The sequence below is a fragment of the Mus caroli genome, unplaced genomic scaffold (genome assembly GCF_978045245.1).
Source record: "Mus caroli unplaced genomic scaffold, Mus_caroli_1 scaffold_6, whole genome shotgun sequence".
In the NCBI taxonomy this organism is placed as follows: Eukaryota; Metazoa; Chordata; class Mammalia; order Rodentia; family Muridae; genus Mus; species Mus caroli.
In genome coordinates, this window is record NW_028227261.1 from 57,673,995 (window position 1) to 57,688,496 (window position 14,502).

The following is a 14,502-nucleotide window of genomic DNA, read 5'->3' on the forward strand; positions in this document are numbered from 1 at the left end:
GGAGGGAGAGATTCTGATGGCTTTTCTATATAATAGCTACAGCAGGCAGAAACTCAACTGTACTAGGATGTTAGTTCCTGAAAAGATATGACAGAAGTTGAATTTGATTCCCCTCAATGTAACCATGGAGTCAGGGACTTGCATTAGTGAGCAAAACTTCAGCTTAAAAAAAAACTATATGTCACAGCAAATCAATTATATAAACACAAACAAGAGTTTCCAAAATGAACAGAACATCAGGACAAGATGGGCAGTGTGGACGTTAACTACAGACAACTGGGTCATGCTGCTGCCATGGAACACTCATAGTTTTCTTCATAGTTTTTGGCCTATTGAAAAGACTAATGTCAGATACTGTGGGAAAAGCTTTGGGAAACCATGGAACTTGGAAGATAGATATTGAGGGATTGCTATAGACATCTTGAGACTTCTGAAGGAGAGACCCAGAGGTAGCTAGTGAACCAGTCTTTATAGCAACTGCAGAGATTTTATTTTAGCTACAGAATCTTATTTTAAAAGTCCTTGTTTAATATCAAATTATTATCCATTTGGCAGCTTCTGAAATTCAGTGTTTACTTTTTGCTTTCAGACATTTTACTGACATCTCCATGGCCTATTTTCCTAAGACTGTGTTAGACTGTCTTATTAGAAGCTGCCTCCAGCTCTTTCTGAACTATCTGATGGTATTTCCTCCTTCATCTGGTGTATTTCTTTATATCATCCAAGAATCTTAGCTGGGCCTTTACCATAGTCTTAAATACCAAAATTCAAATCATGGTTGTTCCCCTGCAAACCTCCAGAGTGACATTCTCCTGGGTTCTTCATATGCATGGCTAATCCCGCACTCCTTTGTGGAGGACATGCTCTCTCTTGCCATTGTTAGAGCAAATGGGCAAAGTGGGTTAAGACTCTCTCTGTCTCTGTCTCTCTTTCTTTCTCTGCCTCTCTTTTTCTGTCTCTCTGTCTCCCTTTGTCTCTCTGTCTCTCTTTGTCTCTCTGTTTCTCTGTCTCTCACCCTCAGTCCTTCCCTCCCTCCCTCCCTCTCAATATCAGCACAGTTTTACAGAGCCTCGGAGAATGTTGGAAACTGCTGAGGGTAGAGAAAGTAGAGAGAACCCATCAACACTGCTCTTCACACTTCTGCAGGCATCCCTGAGGCCTTAGCTTCTAACTCAGCCATGGGTGCAGTAGAGTTACAGTTGGTGTTTGGGTCTCCTTTTCTGAGTAAGAAATAACAAGGAAAGCATGCGGAAGCCATGGCATCTCCAGATGAATTAGTGCTGACTGCTGACACAGTGACACTTGCTCATGCTGGTAAGAATTTGGCAGGTATAATTTTGAATGGAGGTTATCCTTTCGTGTTGGAAGAAGAAGAAGAAGAAGAAGAAGAAGAAGAAGAAGAAGAAGAAGAAGAAGAAGAAGAAGAAGAAGAAGAAGAAGGAGGAGACATAGAAGAAGAAGAAGAAGGGGGAGGAGGAGGAGGAAGAGGAGGAAGAGGAGGAGGAGGAAAAACTAGGAAGAAGATGCTGCTATTAGGATATCTATAGCAAAGGCAATGGATATTCCACAAGAGTGAAATCACCCAAATATGGAAGATTATCAAACTGAATCTGTGCTGCTTCTTTGGAAACAGGCAGGCAGGTTTAAGGTGTAGCTTAGCAACTGAAATGTGATATGGAAGGCAGGGAGAAGAGGAAGAAGGTCGCCTGGGTCTCTGTACAGTGTGACTGCAATCGGGCCCCTCTTTGGTTATTAAGATTGGTCTGTATTCTTAGGCTCTCCCAGGAAGCTGAATGGTAGGTTTCCTCTGGGCTGAGCTGCTTGTTGGGTGGTGCTCTGGTGGCTAGGGACAAATAAAGCAACAGACCTGGTGAACATGGAACTTCTGAATTTACTTTCAGGTGCTAGCATCAACTCTTGCAGGTGGGCCCACTCTTTGCTGGGAAGCGTGGAGACAGATTTGTCTCATTTCATCAAACACACCGACGCCATGAAAGTGGCGAACACGCTTTCTTTGCTTGCTTAGCTCCACCCAAGTCTAACCTCTGGCGTCCATTGGAGAGTTATTTTAATGTAGTCAAATGTTCTCTCCCCACGAGATGCTTATCTGCATCCTTGCCATATGCCAGGCTCTGTTCTGCACACTGTTGCATACAAAGGTGACAAAGATACTTGCTATCCTCTGATGTCAGAGTCGACCGAAAAAGGGTAGAAAATGAATATTCGAGTCTAAAAGTAATACAGATAACCTGTGGGCTGTTAAATACAGACAGTGACACCCTGCCAGGGGAACCGGAAGCGGTGTTAGAGGAGATGGGGATGGCTTTGAGATATGTGTGAGCGAGTAGGCTTGACAGGATCCTGGAGGCAGGGCACTCCCCAGAAAGCAGCATAAGCCTCAGAGGCAGGGTACAACCTCAAATGATGTGCTGTCCTTTGCAAATAGAAGCCGTACATTGAAAGCTTTGAAAACCTAAAGTTTTGTTAAAAAAAATGCTGGGGAGAGGTCCATGGAGTCAATTTTCTTTTAAAAGGAAGAAATGAGTTCTAGCATAAACAAAGAGAATGCATTTAGGTTACTAGCACAACAGTCAGATAAGACCCCACTTGGGACCTATCCCTTCTTAGCCCCAACACCAGTGCACGCCTCTCACATTCCCTCATTTTCAGAAAGTCAGTATGCATCTCCCCCGCAAAACTTCAGTTTCACTCAAAATACCCTTGTGTGATTTTTCCCCCTACTAGGCCAGAGAATGTGCTAGTTACTGGAACAAGGGTAACCAAAGCAAGCTGGGGGATATAGACTTGGAGCCAAGTCTTCAAACAACTGCAACGCTATTAAATGATTCGCAGTGACATCAGCCCATGAGGGATGCTGATAAGTTGCAAACTGAAGCACCTCATTAAATAGTCTTGCAAATCTTTAACTTCCTTTCTTATTTCATAGTCTGTGGGTAGGGGAAGGGGGATAAGAAAACTTCCATTTTAAAAAGAACACAGAAACTACTAGAAAAGAGATTAGCTAATATCTAAAGGAATCCATTACTATTGAATTCATTTTTGGATTTGAACGGCAGATTCCTCCAAGGTCACTAGAGAATGTTGAAGATATTGGAGCCCTCCTTCCCCCCCCCCCCAAATAAATCTATTTGGCAAGAGGGCAGGACATGCATTTGCCATATTAATATCACATAGCTGGGGATAGCATAGGATGCATAAGTCCTCTGAAAGACAAAAACTTAGAGGTGGTCTGATATGAAAGAATGGGTATTGTTAGTTCTCATCTTGGATTTTTTGAAATCTAGAGGATAACCATTCCAAATTCTCACAGTTTGGATCATCTCTGTGCACTCAGTTTTTTGATTCTATTATCTCTGCAAATATTTTGTCTTCACAAACAAGTTACAACAGAGAAACACAGCCCTCGGGGCATGAAATTAGAGTCCTAGCACTCATAAGTTATTACAGAGCAACATAGCTTCCAGCTTTCTTCCTAGAAAGCTAACGAATCCTAACTTTAATCTATTAGCATCACTAGCATGTACAAGAGCAGTGTACATGATAGGTGTAATGGCTAACAGCTCGCAAAAGGCACGGACAGAGTCAACTCAGCCAGATGGCTTTGCTTTTGATATTTTACATTGTACAGAGCCTCCTCAGTGGCTCACAGGAAGGTCGGAGGCACAGGTACAGTATGGATACAGAGAGAGACTTTTCAACTGAAGATGCTATGACCTGACCTTACTAAAATATGTGTGAAAATGTGACACTTCCTCACCAGTGTTTCCAGGGCCATTTTTCTCAAATTGACCATAACTCTCTTTTTCGGTCATAATTTAAAAGGAGAACAGGCTTGGTTTCAGTTCATTTCTGATGGCTAATCTAAATTCTGTAACTGCCATTTCTTTTTGTAGCAGTGCAGTGTGTTGTTCCAATTGATAGGACATATTTATTGATCTAAGGCAAGCATGTGTATGAGTAGACACAGGTGAAAGTTTTATTAAACAGCACAAGAAACAGACCCTGGATTCAGCTGGGTGTTGCTAAAAAAAAAAAAAAAAAAAACCCAGATCAATATATTGGCTCGTTCTCCCTTGAAAAGCCTCTGCAACCTCTCGGAAGGCTGTGTAACTCTGGAAACCTACTCATGGGAATTTATCTTCAGCAGCCAATGAAAGTACTGATAAAGATTTATGCTCCAAGATGTTCATTATAGGATTGCCTATAAGAGCGACAAACTGGAACCCACTTACAAGGTATGCCTCATCTAGATAGTGGGGCATTCTAGAGACATCCGTGTCTCTATATAGTAACTAACGGCACCACAATATGCTTGCAGTAGGAAATAAAATTACCTTATAGAGCTGTAATATGTTCATGTACACACCTATACACACATTAATATATGTATTATACTCAACTAGGGCTGAAACACAAACAGATAATGAGTTAGAAAGTAATTATTTTCTACTCATGGAAAATAATGATGGATATTTTAAAATACCATCTAGGAACTTTTGTCTTTCTCTTTTCCTTTGGTTAGAGTCTTATTCTCCAGCCCATGATGGCCTGTAGCTTGTGATGGACTAGCCTCAGGGTCCCAAGTCTGGGACCATGGGCACTTCCCATTATAATGGGATACTTTCATTAATTTTTAAACTGAAGTAAAATTATTACAAATAAAACTTGAAAACCATAATTAACACTTTTTTTTAAAAGGGGAAGGAGATAGAGAAAATAAAGGTAAGAGCCAGAAAAGCTGGGTGGAATCCATTCGACTTTTGATTGTGTTTGAGACCGAGTCTCCATGTGGAGCATAGGCTGACTTCAAACTAAGAATTCTGCTTTCGTCTACTGAGTACTACCAGGCTCAGCTTGCCATTTTCGGTGTCTTATAAAAATATGATATTTATAGCCAGTTAATCTCTCCAAATATCTGTATGTGAAGAAGCTAGGATATTACATATCATTTACCCTAATATACTTTTAACTGGGGTTCTACCCCTCTGTGACTGTCTAACAGGCTGCCCTTCTCATGGATCAGTCCAGAGTAATGTGTGGAAGATTTTCAGAAAGACAGGAAATCTGGACTCCTTTGTGCTTTGGGAGCAAAGATTGGTAGAAAAAAAAAGTGCTATCATTTACCTTGGGCTCCCTGATTCTCAAATTTGAGAGAGAGGGAATTTAATATACCCACAATGTTTGTTTCTCAACAATCAAAACCATACTCAAACTACTTAAGAGGCAGTGTTGGAATAAGACATCACAGTCTGCAAGGGTAGAAATGACATAAATCTTGCAAACATTTGCTAATGTGTTGCATGAGGAATGTTCCTACCACATGCTTACTAATCCCACTTTCAGAAGGGCAGCCCATAGAGAGGATTAGCCCTGAGGACCAAAATGTGGGTCCAGGCATATGCTGGGTCCTAGTCCATAAGGATGCTTAAAAAGATGGGAGGGACATGGATACAGACTGCACTTAAATTTGCATTTGTTAACTTTCTGATAAAGAAGGTATAATGTTTCAGTTGAGGAAGTAGCACATGGATACTATATTCTATGATCAAAACCACTACATATCACATATCTGTCTACACATGAAATGTATGCATAAATATACACCCAAGGAGAATGGAAGGAAAAGCAAGGTGCTGACGGTGTAGCTCATTATAGAGGACATAATTTTCTTTTTATATTTTTATGCTTTTGAAATTTCCTGCAATGCCATATATTATCTTTAATAAGAAATTCTTAACAATCTCATGTCAACTCAAAAAGTAAAAAGAAAACGAAAAAAAAAAAGCTATGGAAAATACATACTTGAACTGTCGGAGGTTATTCACATAGATTTAGCCTTACATTCCATTCTGCCTCTCAGACTGATCCCTCCTCTGAGTTGACCTCAGAGTCTCCTGTGCATCAGGCAAGTACTCTGGTACTGAGCCACCCATCCCTGCAATTCTGGCCTTAGTGTCTTTCCCCAGCTCTGGGTCCTGTGTTTTTCGTCTAGTTCAGTGCTATGACCCTTGAAATAATAAAAACATGTTTTTATGGGGTGTTTTAGAATGTTCAAAGGAAAATCACAGTATCACACCTGTCACCATATTATATGTTCTGGCAGAGTAGAAAGCACTGGGCTTTGGAGCTCAAGAGACTTGTGTTTGAATGTAAGTTCGATGTCATTTTCTTTAAAAGAGGTCTCACAATTCCACCTTAAAGGTATAATAACTCCCTAATGCATTTGGGAAATAACCTACCTGGTGCCTGGACTTTAAGAACATTTTTTTTCTTTTCCTTTGCAAAGTCACATTTTTAAAAATTACATCTGTTTAGTGTGTATATGTGTGTGATTGTGTGTGCGCACGCACACAAGCATGCTTGCATGCCTCAGCACATGTATAGAATTCAGAGAACAAGTTATGGGAGCTGGTCTCTCCTTCTGTCACCAAGGTACCAGGGATTAAACATAGGTTGTCAGGCTTTAGAGCAAACATCTCTACCCACTGAGTGATCTTTCTGACCGCTTTTTGCAAATATAAACATTAAAAAATAAACTGTATACAAACCAAAATGCTCTGAAAAAAGGATAACAAAACACTACTGAGGATGGTATGTATCCATTTGCATTCTGGGAGTCCCTAGACAATACCTGCTGTGAATGGAAAGCAGATCTTACACTGAAGTCTTCCAGGAGGGGAAATGTTATTCTTTATTAAAGACAGCACATTCTGCTGTTACGCTCAGGCTTCAAAGGATTTGGTTAGCAAGATTGCTGGAAGATCATTAGGCAAGTACTTTTAAACATAAAGAAATCATTATATATTATAAAAGAGCAAATCAAACTTTAGTGCCATTTGTTTCTATCAGAGGAGGCACTCCCAATAGCCCTGCTCCCTCTTGCCAGTCAACTCAGTTCCTGAGTCCTATCCATCCCCTCTGCAGCATGCAATGCAGGCCATACCCCTCTGAATGCTCCCTACCACGTAAGTGGCTCTCAAAGGCTATTCCCTGAGTCTAAACAAGCTTGTCTATATTTGAGGAGTCCCTGTGCCAAGCAGTTATTCTGGTAGATATTTGTGTTATCAGCCTCCTAATATAACTGATGCTTCAATGAATACTTATGATATAGTTTGGTGCATATGTCCAAGTATACATGTGTAGCTTACATTTAAGACATATGCATATGTGTATGGTTTTATAAAGAAATGTTTAATACTTATAGCATAAATCCTGTATGTAACTGTATATACACAGTGCTGTTCTGCGAAAAGGCTAAACCATTTATAGTTTTCCAGTGCCCTGGGAGGGGCCTGTTTTCTATATGAATATGCTTGTCAACATCATGTTAAGATACTTTTTGATCTTTGCTAATCTGGTAGGTAAAAACCTTTAGAGTCTTCATTTACCTGGCTCTACATCACATGAGTTAGAAGTCTTTCAAATGTCTTCTTTCTCTTTCTTTCTGTCCCTTCTTGTAGTTATTTGATCCTGACTTTAAAGAGCTTAGATTAAGTATTTTGGTTCCCTTTTCACAAATGCTACAAATATTTTCATTACATTAAATTTTTTTGCTCCTGGTATTTTTCCCTTGTGTATAACTTTTTTGATATTTTCAGGTCAGAACATGTCATGTTTTTCTTCGATGGATGCTAGGAGATTTATATATATATTTATATATTTTCAGAGAGGCCTTCCTCTCTCAAATACTATAAACAAAACTGTACCATGGTTTTAAAATATGTATAGGTCAACCCTTTTAACTATTTTTTTGCTTGTTTTGGTCCCAGATGAAATTTATTTTTGTGGAAGAAATATTTTTCCAGATGGCTACTCCATTATCTCGGTATACTCTACTGGATACTGGCCTTTTTCTCTCTGGATACCACTCTATTCATAGACTAAACACTATATGTATTTGGGCCTTGTGTTGACTTGAATGAGAATGGTTCATATATTTGAAAGCTTGGCTCACTGTTGGCAGAACTGTTTGGAAGAATTAGGAATGTGGCTCTGATGGAGGAAGTGTGTCTCTTGAGGTGGGCCTTGAGGTTTCAAAAGTCCATACTATTCCTAGTTAATTGGAACTAGCTCTCTCTCTGTCTCTCTGTCTCTGTCTCTGTCTCTCTCTGTCTCTCTCTCTCTCTCGTTCTCTCCCTCTCTCTCTGTCCTATAGACATGTTGATAACAGCTGCCTAGTAAAGTGATTAAAATTAATCTGGAATAGGGACTAAATAAATTTTGCTCTACATCAAACCCCTACTTGAGAGGAAGCAAGAATGGCAAGGGAGTTCTATGGAATTGTTCTGTCTCTTGCTTATGGCGACAGTTTCAAGAATCTGTGGTATTATGAAGGTTCATAGGCCTCTATGCCAAAGAGAATTTTATTAAGTAAATATTTTGAAATTCAGACATCAGTTGATACCATCTAGACATCTGCTGTGAAAAAAGTGCTTCGTGATACGAAGACTCTAACCTGCCTTTCAATTTCCGATACCTGATACCTTCCATTTCTCTGAAAGATGGAGTATGATCACCATGCCTTCCTCCAAACCTTCACCTTCTCTTCTCTGCTAATAAGTCATATTCATACTTATGTACCAACAACTACTAATACCTTTTATATTTTCCCACGGAGTCTTTACTGTCTTTTTTTTTTTTTTTCTACGACAGGGTTTCTCTGTGTAGCCCTGGCTGTCCTGGAACTTACTTTGTAGACCAGGCTGGCCTCGAACTCAGAAATCCACCTGTCTATGCCTCCCGAGTGCTGGGATTAAAGGCCTGTGCCACCATGCCCATCAAGTCTTTACTGTCTTAACAAAGGAGGTTTTGGGCTATTGCACAGAGTTTCATGCCACAGAAGATCACAGGAACCCCAGGTTCAAAGTGGCTGAATGTGAATCATGTTTTAGAACACTTGGCTGAGTGGCCTTCAGGAAGTTACCTTATCAAACCATTGTCTTCTCTGTCTTGATCACTTTAACAAGAGGCTTTCCTTCATAGAGTTAATGTGAGGCTAAAGTGAGGTACTACACATACAAGATTTCTCAAAGCACTCTGGGAAAGGCTCAACTCTTCTGCATTGTTCTTTTCAAGCACCTCTTCCTAAGCTGCGGCCAGATGGGCCCGTGGCTGAGTCTATGGGGGCATGTCTTTGATTCATTATTGATGTAGGGAGGCTCAGCCCATTGTGGGTGGTACCACTTTTGGGTAGATGGTCCAGTGCTGCATAAGAAAGCAGGTTGAGCAAGCCACCAGGAACAAGCCAATGAGCAGCACTCTTCCCTGGTCCCTGCTTCAGTCTAGCTCTAAGTTCCTGCCTTAAGTTCCTGCCCTGACTTCTTTTTATGATGGACTATGATGTGGAACTGTGAGCTGAAATAAGCCCTATCCTCCTCAAGTGGCTTTGCTCATAGTGCTCTGTCACAGCAACAGAGACCCTAACTGAGACAGCTACCCAGTTATAGTCTGAGGTAGTCGGAAGAGCATGGAAGTCCTACCACACCAGGATTGGAGTGTTGTACTGGGCAAGGTAGCCTCAAATTTCTCATATCAGTTGCCCTGTCTATGAAATGCTGACCTCAAGGGAGTGGAAGGAAGATAATGCATGCAGGTGTGGAGTTTGCTCACAAGAGGCCTTGAACATATGTTAATTGTTAGACTTAAACACGTTTGTTCTGGTGGTAGATCATTGTTATGTTCTTGGTTATAGGTACATATTCATTTACAGAATGAAATGGATGCAAGATTCATTTGAGACATAAAAATAAACAATAAATGTAACTTGCTAGTACATGGTTCTAATTTAATAGAATTTTAGTTTAAAGAAATCAAGAGTTCATAACTAAGAAGGAATGGAAGAGAAAAATGTTTATGAGTTTTTTATGCACCTTAAATTGATTTTTAATTAATTAACAAAGGAAAATATGCATATTTTATCTCCTACCATAATTCAAAAGTGTTTTCTCCTTTGCATTATAATTCCATGTTACGATGCCGATCTTCACTTCAGAAAAAAGAATATATGGGAAATTCCATTTTTGTGGTATGAGCTAGTCCCAACCCATGACATGAGGACCCAGAAAACTGTCTTTTTTGTTTTTTAAGGGTGGTGGTGGTGGTGGTGGAATCTCACTATGTAGTTCTGGGTGCCTAGAATTCACTATAGATCAGGCTGGACTTGAACACATAAGATTGAGTAGCCTCTGCCACTCAAGTGCTGAGATTAAACTTATGCACCACCACATGCAGCCTTTTAAAAAACTCTTATGCTATACTGTCTGTTTTAAAAGAAGCCCTTTATTAAGAAGATGCACCTTGAAAAACTCTGTAATCTGACATTGGCAGCAAGTTATGCTAAGCCTGAGCACTGAGAGGCCTCATGGACTCAACCTTCCAGTGCCCACCCCTCACCCAGAATGGCTCCTCCTAGAACCTTCTTATCTCCCTCCCTTCAAAAGATCAAGGTAAAAAAAAAAACCCTACATACAGGTCATGACTGATGTCTCTCCATTTTCTCTACCAGGTCAGATGTACCTGCAAAGCTTACTAACTCTATCTTTAGAATATTCTTGAAGTCCAAGAGCTTCGTACAGCCTCTACTGACTCTGTCCCCAGGTCAGTGCACAGACAACTCACTGGGTGATTTCCATGGCACCCCTCAACATACTCTGCACAATTCTACTTTCTTAATTTCTTTGACTGGTCCCTAGCTTCCTAACTCATTTATGTTTGGTTGTTTTAAGCTTCCTGGCCACCAGGATAGAAGTTCTTATCTTTTGCATTTGCCTTGGAATGGCTCTGTTTCTAATGGGGGCTGACGGGTACAAGAAACCCATTGCATGCACCATGTTCTGCTTCTTTGTCCCCCATGCCCCACCCCCAGAACCTACTTCAACAAAGCCCTCCACAATTCTATACTACCATCCAGGTTTCAGGAAGCATTCCTCTGTTCAGAGTTCCACTTGCAGGAAATGTACAAGTCCTGACACAGGCCTACAAGCTTCATACTCCCAAGGGCTTAACTCCATGCTCATTACCTGAGCCTTCTGCCTACCAGTCATCTGGTTCCACCCATCAGGGCCTTTGCCTAATGTCAAAGGGCTGGTAGGTCTTGCTCCCCGCTTGCATGCTATCCCACCCTTACTGCTCCTTGGATTCTCACACACAGGGATCCCTGTCTTACATTGCCTGCCTTTCACAACTTATTGTGTTGTTTGTTCTTGCTCTTCCTCTTTGGAATAGAGTCTTTATAAGATCATGATTTCTAAATCATGTTTATTCCCTCTTCTAGGTGCTGGGGAGGGTTTTTGGCACACAGCTGATGCTCAAGAGCATGAATGCAAATGAGGTTTCCTCTAGTGGGGATAGAAACCCACAGTGGCAGCTCATCAGTGAGAGTGGACCGCGCCCTGTGAACTGCTCTCCCAGGTCAAACATCCTATCTACCACATTCTAACAGTCCTGCACGCTATAGCCAATGGTCATGTACACATACCAAAATATAAACGTTCTCTTTAGGGAAGAGCACAACTTTACCCCATTCCTACTTTCCTGATATTTAAGGGAAGGGAACAGATTTTTCCCATTAAGATACATTTATTTTATAGGTAATTTTTTCCAGATCTGCCTTGCCCATGGCTTTTCCCCCCATGCTGAAAAGTTTAGTATCAGTGCCAGAGGCAACACATATTCTGCTCTAGGCTGGCATCTATTTGTAGTTCATTATCAGAAGATGTTAACAATGATGCCTTGGCCTTTTGTCTGTCACATAGCCTGCATATTAACCTATTCCCTCCTGATCACCTGCTGTGAGAGTGGGCAGAGAAGCTAATGTTATTCCTATTCTAGAGGCAATTGAGGTCTTGCAAAAGTTCGTAATAGGGGAGCCCTTTGGCTTGATTTCATGTTTTATTATTTTTTTAAACCAAAAAATATTCTTATTTTATTGCAAGCAATCCCAAACCCCTAAACAGAAAAGTGTGTGCCACTGTTCTTTGAAACAAGTTTGAGTTCAGTTTTGGACACACCGTTGGGATGCTGAACATCTATCTGTCCCTAACCCCCTGCTTCCTGCTGCAGCTGAGATCTTATAAACTGCTAAGGATAAACAGATCAAACCACCCTGCAATTCTAGTTTCTAGGAAAGCACATGGCTTCTCAAAAGCACAATTTAGCCTTAACTTTTTACCCAGTACTAACATTAGTTTTCAAGCCTTTCCCCAGCTTGCTTCTGAGAAGTGCCAACAACTCTGTTAGGCAACTTCCTTCCCATGTCAATGGACACTGATTTTTCTCTTTGGCTGCTAGGTGTTAGACTGAACCATCTCTTACCAAGTAGGTCTGTCTCCCAAAACTGCCTCTGGATTCTAGTCTTTTTGCTGTAGAATTTATACACAATGTCATCCACAAAGACATAAACACTAGATGATGCAAAGTTTGCTCTCTGACCTATGTCCAAGAGGGATGCAAGTCACTTTAGATTCTGTGTCCCCAGAACCGATTCCAGTGACTATGATCTAAGCAGAGGACTGTGGTCCCTCTTTGGCCTTTTCTCTCCTGTATCCAATATCATTAATTAAAATGTTAAATATAAGAAAGCCAAAGGCCTCTTATTTAAATGCTTGTTTATATTTACAAAATACTCTTCCCCAGTTTCCTTCCATTCAACTGCTGTTAGTGTTCTTCGAGTTCCTGACTTAAATGCTTCTTTTCCACACTGTTCTTCCATCTTTTCACATTCCTACTTCCTTTAGAGGACCCCTGTCCCCACTGCCCCCAGGTTCTTCCTCTGCCCCCATTTCTACACTTCCATCCTCTCTGCAGCACTGGGGAAGGCCCAGCTCACAGCATCTCTTAAGGCTAGGTTGCCAGGTCACCTGGAAACTCCAGCCATCACTCTTTCTACCTTAATTGCAGACATGAGTAGAGGCCATGGTTGTGTGCTCACACCATTTCTGGCCCTGACAGCTCCGTTTCGAGAATTGCCCACTGTTGCATCATTCCCAATCATAGAGACTTCAGAATCCCCTATTTTATGATCAAGTATCCTCAGACTGCTGAGAGAAGAGCCAAAAGGTCTTTTCTCCATTCAGTCCTTTTCTCTAGTCCCTTCCCTTCCTAAGTCTTCTCATGCAGCCCCCATGGCCTCTAGCTCTGATCTGTTTTGGGGCCCTTCTTACTATACCTTTGAGTAGTCACTTTGATCAAGATATTTTTTCTATCTTATATACAAGGCATATACTTTTTTCCTCATCAAGTTTCTAGGGAAAACATGAAACCTTTTGCTATTAAGAATAGACATAAGGAGATGCTCTTAGAACATCATGGGAATAGCACTCTATGCAAACCACTCCAGAAATACACAAAATTTATTAGCCCAGTCCTCAGCATGCCTTTACACTATCTTAATCTACCACCTACACCCAATCATTTCCATATCTGGTGTAGTTTGACCATGCATACAAGTGGCTTGGATATGGGCTCTTGGATATGAGCTCCAGCTTATGCTACAGACATAACAGGGCAGCAGGGGTGGGGATGGGGGTGGGGATCTGGGCCTATTGCTGGAGCCTGCACAGCCAGGGACAAGGCTTAGGTGTGAACTCAAGTGCACGGAGCATGGTAAGTAACCGGCGCCTAATCTCAGCCATACTCACTCGGTGAGGTGGGGGAGGCTGCACCTCCTTCTGTTGATGTGGTTGGAGGCTTGGTGTCTGGCATGGGCAGAGGCACAGGCCTGGCCATCGGTGGTGGCGGTGGCGGCGGCAACATTGGGGTGGGGAGGAATGGGTTGTGCACCTTGCCTTGACTGCTTCCATTGGGCTGCAAGGGTTCCGAGAAAACACATACAAGAAAAAGAAACAGATGTCAGCCACCTGCTGTTTCCAAAAGGGAGAGGTTTGTTAGGTACCTGCCATGCAAATCACTAATAGTCAGGCCATGGAAACACAGTGGTTGTTAGTTCCCAGGGTGCCATGTCCGGAGCACTCTGGTCTTTTGTCTACCTGAGTAACCACCTCTTGCTTGGTGCTATATCAGATGTTGCTGCCACCAACATTCTCATGACTCCTAAAGGCTTATTTAGTATCTCCATGCTTATAGACTGAGGTATTATGTCACTATGTTTGCTTATATAAAACGATGATCCCTGCATATGTATATAAAATATATAAAATGATATTTTTTCATTTCCTAAAGTTGATTTTATAATACAGTTAATAAATGTATCCACTGAACAAAGACATTGCCTTGCGCATATCATATAGCACTAGGTACAGAAGCTTTAATGTTTAGCTATCAGATTTTTGCTTTTATTCTTGCAATTATTCTTCCTATATATTGCACTTCTGATCTGACTTATACTTCTCTGATGTTAGAACGGCCAAATAGCAGCTTTCTAACAAAAGCATGTTTCCCTCAGAAGAGATCATGCCACATGTATTTTCAAGATCTTCAAAATAGGTGTATGAAGAAACTTGTCTTTAAAAAACCTGTAAAATT

The 14,502-nt window shown here is 41.1% G+C and overlaps 1 protein-coding gene across 4 annotated transcripts in view; it reads right to left on the reverse strand.

The window, feature by feature from the left end:
* Window positions 1–14,502, reverse strand: part of Nfia (nuclear factor I A) — a 349,756-nt gene that overhangs the window by 39,576 nt on the left and 295,678 nt on the right. For all 4 annotated transcript variants that reach the window (XM_085839176.1, XM_085839178.1, XM_085839177.1 and 1 more), the window contains one exon: window positions 13,659–13,824. In XM_085839176.1, coding sequence (XP_085695302.1) covers window positions 13,659–13,824 — 166 coding nt within the window. The remainder of the gene's footprint in view (window positions 1–13,658; window positions 13,825–14,502) is intronic.